At 38.8% G+C, this 17,804-nt stretch overlaps 1 protein-coding gene across 1 annotated transcript in view; it reads right to left on the minus strand.

Moving 5' to 3' along the window:
- The window catches only part of LRRIQ4 (leucine rich repeats and IQ motif containing 4), a 102,752-nt gene that overhangs the window by 46,280 nt on the left and 38,668 nt on the right, over positions 1-17,804 (minus strand). The window contains exon 2 of the mRNA XM_085633113.1: positions 1,411-2,548. Within this exon, the coding sequence (XP_085489239.1) occupies positions 1,411-2,514 (1,104 nt within the window). The 5' untranslated portion in view covers positions 2,515-2,548. The remainder of the gene's footprint in view (positions 1-1,410; positions 2,549-17,804) is intronic.

A 17,804-nucleotide genomic window follows, 5' to 3' on the forward strand; every position in this document is an offset into this window, starting at 1 on the left:
TGCCCTAAAGACACATGGGAACCTCTGCTTGTCTATCTGCGCACCACTCACCGGCTAATTCACAATTGGTGGTCTTTATCGACAATACTCTAAGCCCAAGCACCACATGACACAGTCTCATTTACAAATCACATTGGGCTGCTTCTTCCTTTGGCCATATAACTCCTCATTTACTATTTAGGCTTCACACACCATTTGTTAACTAGTGTTGATGACTCATCTTGCTGTCTGGTGGTATGATGCACTCTGAAGTTTTGTTTTACCAGCCTCATTAGTTGTGTAAATGTATAATTTGCATTATCTTTATGCTGTTCTGTGATGATCTCCATCGCCAGTCCTTCTTCTTCTCCCTTTCCACGTGCCTCCTTTTGTACTGTAACAAACCTCTTTGCACCTCACCCTTTCATCATTTAGTGTATTATTGATTTTCAATTGGGGTGCTGTAGTGTTTCGTACTATTACAAAATGTCAATAAAAACAATTACAAAATAAATAATTCAAACAGTTATCTAAACGTGCAGAGCACAAGACATACAGGTGCCCCTACACACACAGCAACAGATAAATGCCAATGTTAAGCATGGCAAAGGCATAAATGTCTTGCATGTTCTCTTACCCAAAGCCTACAATTCCACATAGCACACCTGTGTTCAATCCCCTTCTCTATCCAAACGATTTTAAATGGTTGTTGCAAATGGCATTAATAATGTCAGATAATTGGGGCAGCATGTGGGCAGAACACTTTTATAGCAATTCTATGTAATAAGAAGGATGTCAGCTAGTGTGCAAACTTTAGTGTCAAAAAGCTAAGATTCCTTTAGGGAAACTGAGATAATGATGAGCGAGTGGGCCATTTGTATTGCATGTATCAATGCAGAAGGGCTCTTTAGAAAGTCAACTTATAATTTTGTCACCTGATAGATAGCCCTAGGTAATAGATGTGTTGGATCATGGCCTTAGTTAAATGGCATGCACGTTTAACATATTTTCTCACATCAGTTTTGAATAGTTGTTTCCAGTTATGGACACTTGCTGCTTTTACTCACCAATAAAACTCATTCAGAACCATTTGATCTCAGAAAACAATAATGGTTGACCATGGAACATAGGAGCTCGAAGAAAAACTTGTTAGTTAAAAGTCTTTTCTATGGCAGATATGAGAAAATAAATAATTCCATGCAGGGTCTATTTACTGATTGGGATCAGAAACAGTTTGACAAATAGTTTGACATTTTCAACAGTCAAAACACCAGTTTAACAGGATATGGATAATGCAATTGCTCAAATATCCAAATTCAGAACAATTCCTTTGCATTATTATTTTTAAGATCTCAGGATCTTATTGAGATGCTTTCCCCAAGAAAAACAGCACAAATAAGTCAGGTTAGAATTAAAACAATTACTTCATACCTCGCTTATTTCATTATCATCCAGAGAGAGTATTTCCAGATTCTTCAAGGCACAAACTTCAATGGGTAAGCTGGTCAGTATATTTTGACTTAAGTCCAGTATCTTGATATTTGTTAGTTTACTAAAGGCATGAGGTAACATTTTCAAGCCAGCTTTGTTCAGGTAAAGAACACCAAGTGACTTTATATAGCAGAGGTGGCGTGGAAATACCTTCAAATCATTGCCCGAGAGCCCAATTTCATACAGTGCTGAAAACTCTCTGAAGCTCCGAGGAAGTTTGTGTAGTTTATTATGACTCACATCCAGTACTGACAACTCAGTGCACTGGGGAAGTGTATCAGGCATTGATGTCAATTTGTTAAATCCTACAAACAGTTTTGCAAGCTTCGAAAGTGAACAAATCTCTACAGGAATAGATCTAAGGTTGTTTTGTTCTAAATCAATAACTTCTAGAGTCCCAATATGGCAAAGATCAAGAGGAAAGCACACAAATTGATTACTTTGCAAGTAAATTTCTTTAAGTTTTACTAAATTCACTATTTCCTTCGGTAGAGATTTTAATTTATTACCAGATAGACCTAACAGCTCTAGATGATGTAGACATTTGCAGATTTCAATGGGGAATTCATCCAAGTTGATGTTATACAGCCGTAGCTCGCGGAGGGCTAGCACTTTGCTTAGTACATGCACTGAATTAAATAAAAGTGGGTTATTGCTTAAATCTAAGCATTGAAGCAAAGGCAGTTCAGCAAGCTCTTCACAAACATATTGAAGTCTATTGTCATTCAGATAAAGAACTTTAATGTTCTTGAGGTGCCGAATGTCTTCTGGAATTGTATCAATCATGTTTTTTTCCAAATGTAATTCTTCAATATCTTGAAGATCCAAGATCTCCTCAGGAATCTTTTTATGCTCTCTTTTTGCCAAATCCACAAAGAGTACTCTCTCCAGTGGCTGTTGTGACAAATCTGGTTCAGGCTTTGGTTCTTCTTTTGCCTGAATGGGTTCCAAATGTTTCACACCATCCTCGGGCACAACTGATGTGACGATGCTTGAAAAACGAACATTGAGTGTATTGCTGCCAGCGTTAGTGAGGTCGATCATGTTTCCTGTTAGACTTTCAACCGATCTTCACAATCTAAAAATCAGATGAGAAATGGAAGAAGTTGATTTTTTTTAAAGAAGTCAAGTTTAATTTAGAAACATTGCTTAAAATTGAGTATGTGACGCAACATAAATTTTTCATGAAAATTGCAGATTTAAAAGTCTGGATTAACTATGTAATTTTTACATGGCAACTCATAAATATCCTTTATTGAAAATGTATAGATGGTAAATGTATTCAGCAATTATGTTAAGAAAAAGACATCTAAAGAAACAATATAAACCTGAGAACCATATAAATTTCCCTATGCCCACGTTCAAGTACAACCTAATCACTTCTTCCACATTGTTCCGCACATTTTCTACCTCCTCTACATCCTCATTAGGGGCCATATGTAGAAAAGCTTTTTTTTTAATGCAAAAAGCTTTTTCGTATGTACAAACATCAAAATGTGATCCGGTAACAGTTACCATATCACAATTTGCAGTCGCTACCAAATACCAATTCGGTATCTGGAAGGGGCGTCCCTTCCAAATACTGAATCGGAGTGGTATATATTGTTTTGTGACCAAATTCAGGTCTTTTGCGACCAAATTGCGGTTGCAAAATGTTAATCTTTTACCTTCTACAAACTTATAGTGGTAATGCATTCTCAAATCGAAGGTGTCCCTTGGGGACCCCTTCCCCTTTGTGCAGGTAAAAAATAAAAAATTGATTAGGAGGAGGCAGTGGTTCACAGGGCAAAAATAAAAAGTAAACTGATAAGGAAACTATTCTTTTTAAACACAGACCTGTTTCCTTTAACGGAAATGAACTGCATTTAAAATTAAAAGAAAATTTTATCAACAAACAATCGCAGATGTGGTGGTCTGCTGACCCATGCAGGCCACCATCCCGGTGATGGCGGCGATTCCTAGTGGGTCGCAAATTACGGCCTACCTCATTAATTTTCATGAGGTTGGTCAATTTGCGGCCCATTAGGAATAGCTATTTTTAAATACGAAGTTTAATACATATCAAATAGCAATTTCCCAATTGTGACAATTATGAAATCACTATTCCTAATGTTAGTGGATCTGGCCCCTGATTTTGTATAAAACTGTCAGTGACATTGTAGGTCCTGGGTCATCCTCAGCTCCTAGACCAGCATTCGGCTTTTAACTCAGCATCACAAAGATATGCTGTTACTCTGGGTGGCAGATATTTACGTTACTGGGTAACCTCTTTTATCCCTTTGTGCCGGCTATACAAAAGATCTTTTCAGGGCTAGAATTATTGTGACATTCACGTTCTTCTTTGTCCAATAAAAGGTATCACAACATAAATATCTGCCACATCAAATAGAAGACTCTGTTCTACATGTAAGCTGTTGAAAACGCTTGAAGCTTTTGTGAAAAAAAAGAAAGTATGTCATTTGTCTATGATGTCATTTGAGATGTGATCAGTGATGTCACTGACCATGTCATGAGTGATGTAATATGTGAGGTCATAAGCAGTGCATTGCGACGGCATACGTTATAGTTAGCTCAACTAATTATAACTGGTGAATTTCTCTGGGTTTCTGAGAGTGAAATCTGAGCCTACCTATAAAATCCCTGTCACCTTTGGTTTTTCAGTGAATTTCAGAGGATTTTTAATGCTATTTCCTACTCAGTGAATATATATTTATTTATTTTGAGGTTTATATGGCGCTAGTATATATTTATTTATATTTTTAACACCAACTTCTAGGTAACAGGATAATTGCCCGGCGCTAATCTCAGTTACTAGTCCCCACCAGTATAGTAATTGTAAAACAAACAGTGATTTTTTTCTGTTGGTAATTTCTCAGTATCACTGTGTATGTATGTATGTATGTATGTATGTATGTATGTATGTATATATATATATTCACTTAAAAAAACATAGGTTTCACACATGTTATAGTTAGCTGGACATTTCACTCGTAAAAAAACATTGAAATTCCCCCGTTATAGTTAGTTCAGATAACTATAACTCGCGCGCCCGCAATCCACTGCTGATGACGTCACATATTACATCACTCATGACATGGTCAGTGGCATCACTCATGACATCACTGATGACATCATCCTTGTGATAGAGTGGCGGTTGCACGAGTTATAGTTATCTTAACTAACTATAACAGGGGAATTTCAATGGTTTTTTACGAGTGAAATGTCCAGCTAACTATAACATGTGTGAAACCTATGGTTTTTTAAGTGAATTTGCAAGGTTTTTTAAATGCTAATTCCTAACTATAACGTGTGTGAAACCTATGGTTTTTTAAGTGAATTAGTAAGGTTTTTTAAATGCTAAGTTATGTATGTTTTATTATATTTTTTATATATTTATTTCACAATAAGCTACCTATGTATATAGTTATAGATTGACTGTATCCTGTAATATGGAATGGCTCGTTTAAAATGCTTTTTTTTTTTTTAAGGATTTTCACCGTGCGCACGGTGCTCGCACGGTGCGCGCACGGTGCGCTCACCCCGCGATTTTTTGAAAAAAAATAAATGTTTTTTTCACCCTTCGGGGTCCTTCAGGCACCCCCTGACAAAGGCTAGGGGGTCAGGAACTCTCTACCCTGCCCCCTTTTCACGTTCTCCACCTTTTTTTTTCACTGTCACACACAAAACACACAAAATGGCGTCTGACACTTCCTGATTTCGACCGATTCGAATGTTGACTGACATGAATCCACCAATCAGAATTATGCTCGCGCACGTTAAGGTGCGCGCACGGTGCGCGCACGGTGTGTGCACGGTGCGCGCTTATAGATATTTATGTGCTTTTAACTGCAATTTTCTCAGGAACTACTGAACAGATTGACACCATATATGCAAAAGGCACATGCCTGACCTGAGGACTACCTCTTTGCCAAATTTCAAGTAATTCTGTTCAGCCGTTCGGGCTGTACCTTCGACTAAAGGTCCTATGGGAAAATGCATAGGGGAAAATGCGTTTTGGGACCCCCCTTTTTTCTCAGCCCCCGCTTGACGAATCACCCCGAGACTTTCAGGGTAGGAGCTGAGCGGAGCGCCCCATTAGTTTTGAACATTTCGCGAGGATTCGTCAACCGGCGCCAAAGTTATTCAAAATAGAATTTTCAGATTTCCTATAGAAACACGGTCCTAACTATAACTATCTACTGGCGACCGCCAGTAGATAATATATATATATATATATATATATATATATATATATATATATATATATATATATATATATATATCTATATATATATATATATATATATATATATATATAAATATATATACCAAGGTTGCCCTGTGCTTCGGGACGCACTCCGCCGCAGGTTGGTAATTAAACCTTTCTCACAGGGGAACTGGCGGGATAGTTGCTGAATTGATGCGCCTTGCGCGTTTCGAAGGCCCCAGCTTCTTTGTCAAAGGCAGTGTTATGAGAGCTTCCGCAACTGAAAACCCAGAATGCACTTTTCTTTTTAAACATTTTATTTCCTCACGTGGATTCAGGTGAGTAATTTTTATAGGATTCTGGTATCCGTAGTGCATATAGGTAATTGTAGTCCTCCAGTGGATGTTGCATTGCTGTGAACTTTTATTATTTCAAAATAACCCTCCGGTGGGTCTCAGGAATTAAACTGCACAGTCTACTTTCTTTTGGCACTGCGACGTCTCCATTCGGTGAAAGAAGGTCTTTCCCTTGCGCTCCATTTACGTTATATGGTGATGCTGTCCCCACGGCCAGGCTGCCGTGTTGGAAAATGTAAACCAAGGTTCCCCTGTGCTTCAAGACGCAATCCGCCACAGGCTGGTAATTAAACCTTTCTCACAGGGGAACTGGCAGGATAGCTGCTGAATTGATGCGCCTAACACGTTTCCAAGCCCCCAGCTTCTTAGTCAAAGGCAGTGTTATGACAGCATCCGTAACTGAAAACCCAGAATGCACTTTTCCTTTAAAACATTTTATTTCCTTTACAGGGGCGTTATAGTTAGCTGGACATTTGCCTCGTATAAAACCCTAGAAATTCCCCTGTTATAGTTAGTTCAGCTAACTATAACTCGCGCCCCCGCAATGCACTGCTGATGATGTCACATATTACATCACTCATGACATGGTCAGTGACATCACTGATGACATCTCAAATGACATCACTGATCACATCACTGATGACGTCATCCAGTGACTGTGTGTTTCTGTAAAGTTTAAATATGTTTTATATATTTATAGTGAAAGGCCTATGGAAGAATGAGTGGGTGTATAAGTGTGTGAATGGGTGATTTTCTAGGTGCGTAACTGACTCTATAAGTGAGTCATTGAATGTATCTTACTGCAGACTAGTGACTAAACTGTGTGAATGTCTGTATGTGTAGGTGTATAAGTGGCTGCATGGTTTTGTGAATAGCTATATGAGTGTCTATATGGGTTATTGATTGGTTGTCTGAGTATATGTATGGGTGCCTGAGTGTTTGTGTGGGTAGGGTGTGTGTGACTCTGTGCATAGATGTGTGAGTGGGTGATTCAGTGGGTGCATGGTTTTAAGAGTGCATCTGTGATGGACTGTATGGTTGGGTGACTGTATGTAAGGGTGTGTTAGTGATTGAATGTATATCTCAGTTGTACATGTGTCAGTAACTACATATGTGAAACGCAGTGTATATGTGTGTAAGAGTATATAACTATCTATATGTGAGAGTGTGTGATTTTGGAAGTGGCTGTATGGATGAGTGTGAGCTTGTATCAGTAATTGTATAAGAGCGTTAGAATTTGTTAGTATTTTTATGAGTAAGTGAACTTGAGTGTGTTTAACTGTATAGGTGAGTAAATTGGACTGTGATTAATTATTTGCATGACTGACTAGATGTGTCAGTACCTCAATGGATGATTGGCGGTGTGTGAGTGTCTATATAGGTGTATAAATGCATATGATAGTCCTGTACAGAGTGACTGTAAGTATGAGTGACTGTACAGGTGAGTTAGTGGAGATGTATGTAGACCTAAGAGTCAATGAGTGGGTGTGTAGTTATTGGTATTGGAGTATCTATGGTTTTCAAAATGGCCGTCTGAAATTTTGAGTCGGTGTATCAAAGGTTATATTAGGATGTGAGAAGATGCACTAATTTATCACACGGATGACGTCATCAGTGATGTCATTTGAGATGTCATCAGTGATGTCATCAGTGATGTCATCAGTGATGTCACTGACCATGTCATGAGTGATGTAATATGTGACGTCATCAGCAGTGCATTGCGGGGGCGCGAGTTATAGTTAGCTGAACTAACTATAACAGGAGAATTTCTAGGGTTTTGTACGAGGGAAATGTCCAGCTAACTATAACACCCCTGAAACCTATGGTTTTTTTAGTGAATTTCTAAGGTTTTTTAAATGCCAATTACTAACTATAACGCCCCTGAAACCTTTGGTTGTTCAGTGAATTTCAAAGGTTTTTTAAATGCCAATTCCTAACTATAACGTGCATGAAACCTATGGTTTTTTCAGTGACTTTCAAAGGTTTATTAGATGCTAATTCCTATCTATAACTTATCTCTAAAGATATCATGTTTAATGATTTTCATTGGATTTCTATATTTGTCAAATTCAGTGTGTCAATTACATTAATTATGTTTTTTTTAAATTCTTTTTTATCACCATTTTTGAAATTTATTTTTTTAATTAATTCTTTTAAAAACTTAAAAAATATTATTTGTTTTTATTGGGTTTTTCAAACAAAATTTTTTATATTTTTAAAAATATTTCTTTAACTATATGTTCAAAACTTTATTTTATATATTTTTTTTCCATGTTTTTGGATCCGCGCACCCTATGCGCACTGTTCTCGATCCCTATGCGTTAGCATCCGCGCATGGTATGCGCTGGGTACGTGTTTAGTGCGCGATCGCAATGCGACTGGTACGCGACTCCCAACCTATACACGACACGTTCGATGTACGTAACGCGACGTTTACGCGCTTCCGCGATGCGTCATCTGCGTCTATGACGCGGTAGGTGCGTGGATCCCGCAAAATATTTAACATTTATAAAAACATATATATATGTATTTCATGTGAATATTAATTGAAGACAAACTCTAAACTAGTCTTAAAACTAATATATTTTTACATCTAATCCTATAATTTTTTTTAACCCCTTCAGTGCCCATGACGAGATAGTCTCGTCATGGAGCGCGGTTGCGCTGTGCCCATGACAAGACTATCTCGTCATGAACCCCGCCCGCTAATTCAACGCCCGGCACAGGGCGGGGAAAGGGCGGGGCACAGAAGGGGTTAATTCAATTTCGCGGATGCGCGCAGGGTGCACGGATCCCATGTGACCTGCAAAAAAAGAGATTTGATTGGTTCATTACACTTCCTGTTCTAACTATTGAAAGACCCCACCCAATTCAATCATTCTTCTTTGACCTTCTTTGGAGGAGCATCTCTTTGCAGAGAAGAAGATTTTTTAGACTAAGTTTACACTTAGCTCTAACTTTTTTCAACTAAAAATAGCTTCAGGGCAGCAGGCATCACCTGCATCTCCTCATACATCTGAGGATGAATTTTTGGAGGAGGCACCACGCAAAGAACGTTTTTCTTCAGTGGTGTGGAAATGTTTTACTATTCCAGAGGGGCAGAATAAGACCAATGCCACCTTGGTCACATGCAAGATTTGCAAAAGAATGCTGTCGCGAGGGGATCCTAACAAGAAATACTCGTGCGGCACGGCTAGTATGATGAAGCACCTAAGGACCCTTCATCCAAACAATCTTGCACGAGGGATGAGAAACACTACTGCTCCTGCGCCTTCCACCTCATCGCAGCCGAGCACTTCAAGAGTGCATCCATCAGCCCAAAACTTGGACATCCGTCCTCAATTTCAATTTTTAAAAGTGCTCTGCACTAAGTGCAATGCGACTTTGTGCTACGGTGAGCAGTCGATCGATCTGATCTGCCGCCGGCAAGAAAGTCACATTTGCTAGTTATTATTTTTTTTTTATTGTTCCCTGAAGTTCATTGTTTGGTTCCTCCTGTTTTGTTTTTCGTTTCCAAAAAATCACAAAATTGTTGGAAAAACCAAAAAAAAAAAATTACAAAAAGAAAAAAATAAGTTCTTGTAAGAACTAACTTTCCTGGTTTAAAAAAAGAGCTAAATTTCTTTGTTAGTGTGTGAAAGTTTAGATGAATGTATGTGTAGTATGTAATTGACTGAATGAATGCATTTGTAGCGTATGGTGAATGTATAAGTGCAGAACTATGAGGAAGTACTGCAGCATCACACAGTAACCTCTTTAACTGCAGTGTGCTGTAGTACTTCCAAAGCACAGGGATGCAACATATGTACATAAATATGTTGCAAATCTATGCTTCTATCTGCACGGCTGCTTAAACTGCAGCCATGTGGTGACACAGGCACCCTTGCACCATAGTGCAAGGATATCTGTGTCATGTGCTGTTTGTTTTTGTGCAGGAAGACACACCTTCCTGCACAAAAACAATCAGTAAAGGCATTTTTCTCTTTCAAAGTATGCTGAGCATTGTAGCATGCATTGAAGATATAAAAATGTGGAGAAATGAAAACAATTCTCCTTGTTGTGCTTTCCTACACCAAGTTTAGAATGGTGCAGCATTCACACACATATAGAGATTTATGATTTCTGAAAAATCTAGACATGTGTCTTGTTCTATGAGTATTCAGTGCAATCATGCACAACAACACTTATAGAACCCCCTTTCAACGCAAAGTTGTGTGCATAATGAGGTTGTATTTACATGGAGTATAAAAAGTGCACAGAGTGCCTTTTCCTCTCTTTGTAAATATGCAAGAGTGTCTTGCACAATAACTATGTTACAAAAAGTGACATATTTCCGGTTTTAAAATCCCTTGCGAATGATAGAAGGTAAGCACAGAGTTTTGTCTGCAAAGATGTTCAAAGAAGAATGATTGAAATGATTGTGGTCCTTCAATAGGTACAATGGGAAATATTATGAACCCCTCAAATCTCTTTTTTTGCAGGTCACATGATATCTGATTATGGTCAGATTTCAAAACTACATAGGTATAAACAGAGTGTTTTTAGAAACGTGTTTCAACTTTGTAGCTTCTTGCAGACCTCCTCATTGTGCATATTGAGACTTAATTAAACTTACCTTCACAGTAATAGGAATAAAAAATGGTATACATTTTTTTCAGATTTTCATTGCAATCTAAATTCATATAAATTGCTTATTTTAAAATTTGGATCTGTGAAAGAAAAGGAAAAAAAAATTATAACATGTAATAATACATTTTTTACAATACAGCATAATTTCCACAAAGTAATTTTTTTGCCTTTTTTGCTGTTCTCAGAATATATTGAATTTCACTAAAAATAGTGATTTCAATCGTACTCATCACTTAACAGCGGGCAAAAAAAAACAATCAGAAAGATTGTTAAAAAAAACCCTACATGCTATTCTCAGCAAAATACCACAAGATACAAATCACAGATATATAAAATGCTTACGGCTAACAAAATTTTATACGTTTAACTTACAAAAACTGTAAATGTTGCCGCTTTAAAATATTCACCAAATCTGAGGATACATTTTTGGAGAAGGCACCACGCCCACAACGTTTTTCTTCAGTGGTGTGGAAATTTTTTACTTTTCCCGAGGGGCAAACAAAGACCAATGCCACCTTGGTCACGTGCAAGATTTGCAAAAGAGTTCTGTCGCGAGGGGATCCTAACAAGAAATACTCGTACGGCACGGCAAGTATGATGAAACACCTAAGGACCCTTCATCCGAACAATCTTGCACGAGAAGAGTGCAAACGGATGAGAAACACTCCTGCTCCTGCGCCTTTCTGAGTTTCTTTTCTTTTTCTTTTTTTTTCTGGCATGATTTCTCTATTTTTACGTTGAAAAACAGTATCTGTAAAAAAGAATCACAAATAAATGTATGTTAATAACTTTCAAATGTATACTATTCCATTACTGTACAAACACATTTTATATAAAAACTGACTAAGAAACTATAGCCCTGAACCACAAGTGTGACGATGGTTAAAACACTACATGCATAGTGCATACTACTTTGAAGCAGTTAATGCCCTAAAGCCTACCTCACTAAAAGACTACATGCTAACTGACTGAATGATTACAGTACTATAAGGAGACACACTGGGTGAGTGACAGGGTGTTTGCTAGAAGTGTATGAATACTGATTGGGGAATTGAAGGTGTGAAAGACAACTGTGTAGGTGATTAGAGGACTGCATCCATAGTGAATAGGCATTTGAAGCAGTCTATGTGCTAAGGCCTGGCTCACTGCATGAGTACTTGGGTACTGACGGAATTATTAAGAGTACAGCAAGGAGAGTGCCTGGGTGAATTTATAAGTGGTTGGCTTTTGACACAGTGAATGGATTAGTACTTGGTACTGAATGGGTCACTAGAGGAGTGCAAAGGGAGTGACAGGATGTTTGGTGGACTGTATGGATACTGACTAGGGAATTGAAGGTGTGAAAGACAAGTGTATAGTATGTTAGAAGACTGCATGCATACTGCATAGACATTTGAAGCAGTCTATGTGGTAATGTATGGTTCAAACATGAGTACTTGGAAACTGACTAAATCATCAGACTACTGCTAGGACAGTGCCTGGGTAAAACTTTTAAATTTTCAGTTCTGGCACAGTGAAGAGAATAGTACATGGTACTGCACTTTATTGTCAAACCCTGACTCATTTTATCAATGCATAAGCAAAGAATAGCTTCTAAAGCTACTAAAACTTGACAACATGACCAGTTTTAAAACAGTTATCTGTCAGCAAATACACGATGTTACCAAATGCTTATATCACAATCCTTACCCAAATGCACACAGACTCACAGTGTGATTTTAGACAAGCAACACTATCCTAGGAGTTTACCAAAACTCATTCACTAGTCTAGAAGAGGTAAGGGTACTGCACACAATCTACATATTTAAGTACAGCACATTAGTGTGAAAGCATGACTCATTTAATCAACGCATAAGCAAAGCCTTGCTTCCAATGCTACTAAAACTTGACAACATGACAGGTTTTAAAAGAGTTATCTGCCAGAAAATACACGATGTTACCAAATGCTTCTCTCACAGTGGTTCCCAAATGCACACAGACTCAAGGTGTGATTCTAGACAACAACCACTATACCTAGGAGTTTGCCAAAAATCATTCACTACTGTGGAAGTGGTAGGGGAACTGCACTCAATCTACATATTTCAGGACTGCACTTTTGTGTCAAAGTCTAACTCATTTAATCAACGCATAAGCAAAGACTGGCTTCTAATGCTACTAAAACTTGACAACATGACAGGTTTTTAAAAAGTTATCTGTCAGAAAATACACGATGTTACCAAATGCTTCTCTCACAGTGGTTCCCAAATGCACACAGACTCAGAGTGTGATTCTAGACAAGCACCACTATCCCTAGGAGTTTACCAAAACTCATTCACTACAGTGGAAGTGATAAGGGAACTGCACACAATCTGCATATTTCAGGACTGCACTTTTGTGTCAAAGCCTGACTCATTTAATCAAACCATAAGCAAAAACTGCCTTCTAATGCTACTAAAACTTGACAACAAGACAGGTTTTAAAACAGTTATCTGTCAGCAAATACACAATGTTACCAAATACTTCTCTCAGAGTGGTTCCCAAATGCACACAGACTCACAGTGTGATTCTAGACAAGCAACACTATCCCTAGCAGCTTACAAAAACTCATTCACTACTGTGCAAGGGGTAAGGAGACTACACACAATCTACATATTAAAGTACAGCACATCAGTGTCAAAGCATGACTTATTTTATCAATGCATAAGCAAAGACTGGCTTCTAATGCTACTAAAACTTGACAAAATTACAGGTTTTAAAACAGTTATCTGTCAGCAAATACACAATGTTACCAAATGCTTCTCTCACAGTGGTTCCCAAATGCACACATACTCACTGTGTGATTCTAGACAAACAACACTATCCCTTGCACTATACCAAAACACATTTCTTCATCTAGAAGGAGTACTACATTTTCATATAGAAACATAACTCATTTCACAAATTCATAAACAATGACTGGTTTCTAATTCTACCAAAATATAAAAACGGCACAGTTATCTGTCTGCAAACACATGAAAAACACAAATGCTTATCACAGAATGGTTTCTACATGCACACACACTGTCAATGGGATTGTAGAGAAAAAAGTACTCCCTACACTTTAGCAGGAGAAATACATTAGTCTGATTAAAATCAAAATAGTCTATATACATCCCCTCACAATTAAATAACTCACCTTTCAAGTTGTTTTGTAGATTAAGAAGTATATCAGTCACACACCAGATATCAGTTACACACCAGATTTTCTTATACAGAATCTCTGCACTGTGCACCTCTCAGCAAAAACAAAGAATGGCAAAGCTTCCCTTTCATTTTCCACACATATACATGTAAACATCAAATCACAATCCTTCACACATAAATTCAAAAGCAAACACACATTTCTATTGGTTAAACATTTCAACCCTTTCCAAATGAAGTACATTTCAACCCTTTCCCCAATCTGCCTTCTGCCTGTTACCATAGAAACAGGTCATGGAACACTGTACTGAGCACACAGGTCACAAGTTCAGCACACAATGTTGCTAAACAAGACAGCAAGTGTGCTTGACTTTTCAACATATCAGCTTATCATATATAATGTACCTTACAATCAGTTTTTGTTAACCAATAAGAATCATGTGTTTAAAAAACAGAAATATACACCCTACCTTTCAGTGTAGAAAGTTGTCATACAACCAATGATTTTTTGTCTTTTTTTTAAAAGAAAATTCCTTGGATTCGCGCACCCAACGTGAGAGGATCCGTGCACCAAACGCGATAGGATGCGCGCACCCTGCGCGCAGTTCGCCATTTTTTTTTTTAAAAAGGGGGCCCCTGGGGGTCCTTCTGGGACCCCCTAAGCACCTCTAGAGGGTCAGAGTATTTCCACTCTGCCCCCTTTATATGTTTTACACACTTATTCCCCTTGCTTCTTCAGCCTTGCTTCTACCAAGGCAGAAAATGGCCGCCAACAGTTCCTGGTTTCGAATGTAGACAGATACTCACTCGACAGCCAACTAGCATTCAGCGCGCGATCAGGAGGGTGCGCGCTCGATTCGGGGAGGGTGCGCTTACGGTGTGGGTAGGGTCCGCGGATCCTCCCCGGCCATAGATATCACTAACTTTTTTACCCCAATTTTCTCAGGAACTAATGGACAGATTCACACCATTTATGCAAAAGACACGAGTCTGAACTGAGGACTACCTCTTTGCCAAATTTGGTGTCATTCCGTTCAGCGGTTCGGGCTGTAGCTGCGACAACAGATCCTATGGGAAATTGCATGGGGAAAACGTGTTTTGGAACCCCCCTTTTTTCTCGGCCCTCGCTTTACGAATCACCACAAAACTTTCAGGGTAGGAGCGGAGCGGAGCAGGCCAAAAGTTTGGAAAATTTTGCGAGGATTCATCAACTGGTGCCAGACTTGTTGGGAATAGAATGTTGCGGATTTCCTATGGAAAATAGGTCCTAACTATAACTATCTACTGGCGACCGCCAGTAGATAATATATATATATATATATTATCTACTGGCGGTCGCCAGTAGATAGTTATAGTTAGGACCGAGTTCCCATAGGAAATCTGAAAATTCTATTTTGAATAACTTTGGCGCCGGTTGACTTATCTTCGTGAAATTTTCAAAACTAATGGGGCGCTCCGCTCAGCTCCTACCCTGAAAGTCTCGGGGTGATTCGTCAAGCGGGGGCTGAGAAAAAAGGGGGGTCCCAAAACGCGTTTTCCCCATGCCTTTTCCCATAGGTCCTTTAGTCGAAGGTACAGCCCGAACGGCTGAACAGAATTACTTGAAATTTGGCAAAGAGGTAGTCCTCAGGTCAGGCATGTGCCTTTTGCATATATGGTGTCAATCTTTTCAGTAGTTCCTGAGAAAATTGCAGTTAAAAGTACATAAATATCTATATGCGCGCACGGTGCGCGCACCAAATGTCCGCGAGCGTAATTCTGATTGGTGGTTAGATGTCAGTCAACATTCGAATCGGTCGAAATCAGGAAGTGTCGGACGCCATTTTGTGTGTGACAGGGAAAAAGAAAGGTGGAGAATGTGAAAAGGGGGCAGGGTAGAGAGTTCCTGACCCCCTAGCCTTTGTCAGGGGGTCCCTGAAGGACCCCGAAGGGTGAAAAAACATTTTATTTTTTTTCAAAAAATCACGGGGTGCGTGCACGGTGAAAAACCCTTAAAAAAAAAATACATTTTAAACTGTTTATAAGTTTATAGAAGATATTAACTATGCTGTTCAACTTTATCCAAATAAAAAAAAAAGAGCTGAGCCATTCCATATTACAGGATACAGTCAATCTATAACTATATACATAGGTAGTTTATTGTAAAATAAATATATAAAAAATATAATAATACATACATAAATTAGCATTTAAAAAACCTTACAAATTCACTAAAAAAACCATAGGTTTCACACACGTTATAGTTAGAAATTAGCATTTAAAAAACCTTGCAAATTCACTTAAAAAACCATAGGTTTCACACACGTTATAGTTAGGAATTAGCATTTAAAAAACCTTGCAAATTCACTGAAAAACCATAGGTTTCACACATGTTATAGTTAGCTGGACATTTCACTCGTAAAAAATCATTGAAATTCCCCCGTTATAGTTAGTTCAGCTAACTATAACTCGCGCGACCGCAATCCACTGCTGATGACGTCACATATTACATCACTCATGACATGGTCAGTGACATCACTCATGACATCACTGATGACATCTCAAATGACATCACTGATGACATCACTGATGACATCATCCAGTGAATATGTGTCTTTCTGAAAAATAAATATTTTTTATATATGTACATCTAAAGGTTAATGGAAGACTAAATGGGTAAATAAGTGTCTAAATGGATGTTTTTTTGGTAAAATTAATTGTATAACTGACTTATTAACAGTATCTTAGTGAATACAGTGATATAATATGTGACGTCATCAGCAGTGGATTGCGGTCGCGCGAGTTATAGTTAGCTGAACTAACTATAACGGGGGAATTTCAATGGTTTTTTACGAGTGAAATGTCCAGCTAACTATAACATGTGTGAAACCTATGGTTTTTTCAGTGAATTGTATATATATATATATACACACATATATTTAGTATACTATGTATACATGTGAAAATGTGTCGGTCCACCTGTTTACCTCGATGGCACGGAAAAAATGGGTGGAACTGATGTCAGCACGTCGACGAGGTCCTCTTATGGCTCCTATTACATCATACGGTGTTGCGAGCGGAGCCGTGCTATTATGACATCGTCGTTGACGTGGGAGAGCTAGGAAAGAATTTCCGCAGAATGCTGGCGCAGGGGTCATTCACCTAAGTGGGAGCAACTGTTTATGTTGCCACTCCAGAAACCGAAACCAGTGATCCGAGGGCAGAGGCCTTGCAGATGGCACATGAGGTGGGGAGCCCAGTCGTGTGCATCGGCGGGGCAGCGAAGTGACAAGCATCACTACCCACAAAAAAGGTAACGAGGGCACTGAATAACACAGGATCTTCTCTTTGTATCTGGCAGGAAAAACAAGGTTAAAATGCCCTAGTTCCAAAATGTAGAATTAGTGCTACAACGGTCTTCAAGAGAACCTGCGATGAATGCCGCTTCTGCCTTCCGTACACTGGAGGCGGCACATGGGTCACGCGGTATGGTCATAATGCGGTGGGACTCACACTCATTGACCCCTCATGGCACTGCTCCACACTTTGGAGACACCGCTTTCCATTAGCTGTGTTTTCTAATGACGTGTCGTGCCGGCCCCGTCCAGCAGAACCCCTTTAGATCCAAACAGACTCTTCCACTCTCTCACCGGAATTGAAACCAGGCCACGCGTACACTTTCACAATACAACAGCCGGGAACACACTTTTCGGTAAAAAAACCACATTCCTTCCTCCTAATTTATCAAATAAAAGACTCACTGAAGAACAGGGGCCAGCTTCGATCGGTAAACAGCCGTTACAACGACTTTTTTACTTCACGATTCCATAACAATGCATGCATTACCACGCATGCGTTGTACATCACAAAGTCATTACTACGCATTTTTTTGGGACGCATGGTCATTTATCACGCACGCCTTTACAACGAATTTTGTTGTAAGGGTATGTATGGTAAATGACCATGAATTCTAAAAAAAATGTAGACAATCCACGTCGTTGTAA

The sequence above is a fragment of the Triturus cristatus genome, chromosome 11, assembly GCF_964204655.1.
Source record: "Triturus cristatus chromosome 11, aTriCri1.1, whole genome shotgun sequence".
Classification (NCBI taxonomy): domain Eukaryota; kingdom Metazoa; phylum Chordata; class Amphibia; order Caudata; family Salamandridae; genus Triturus; species Triturus cristatus.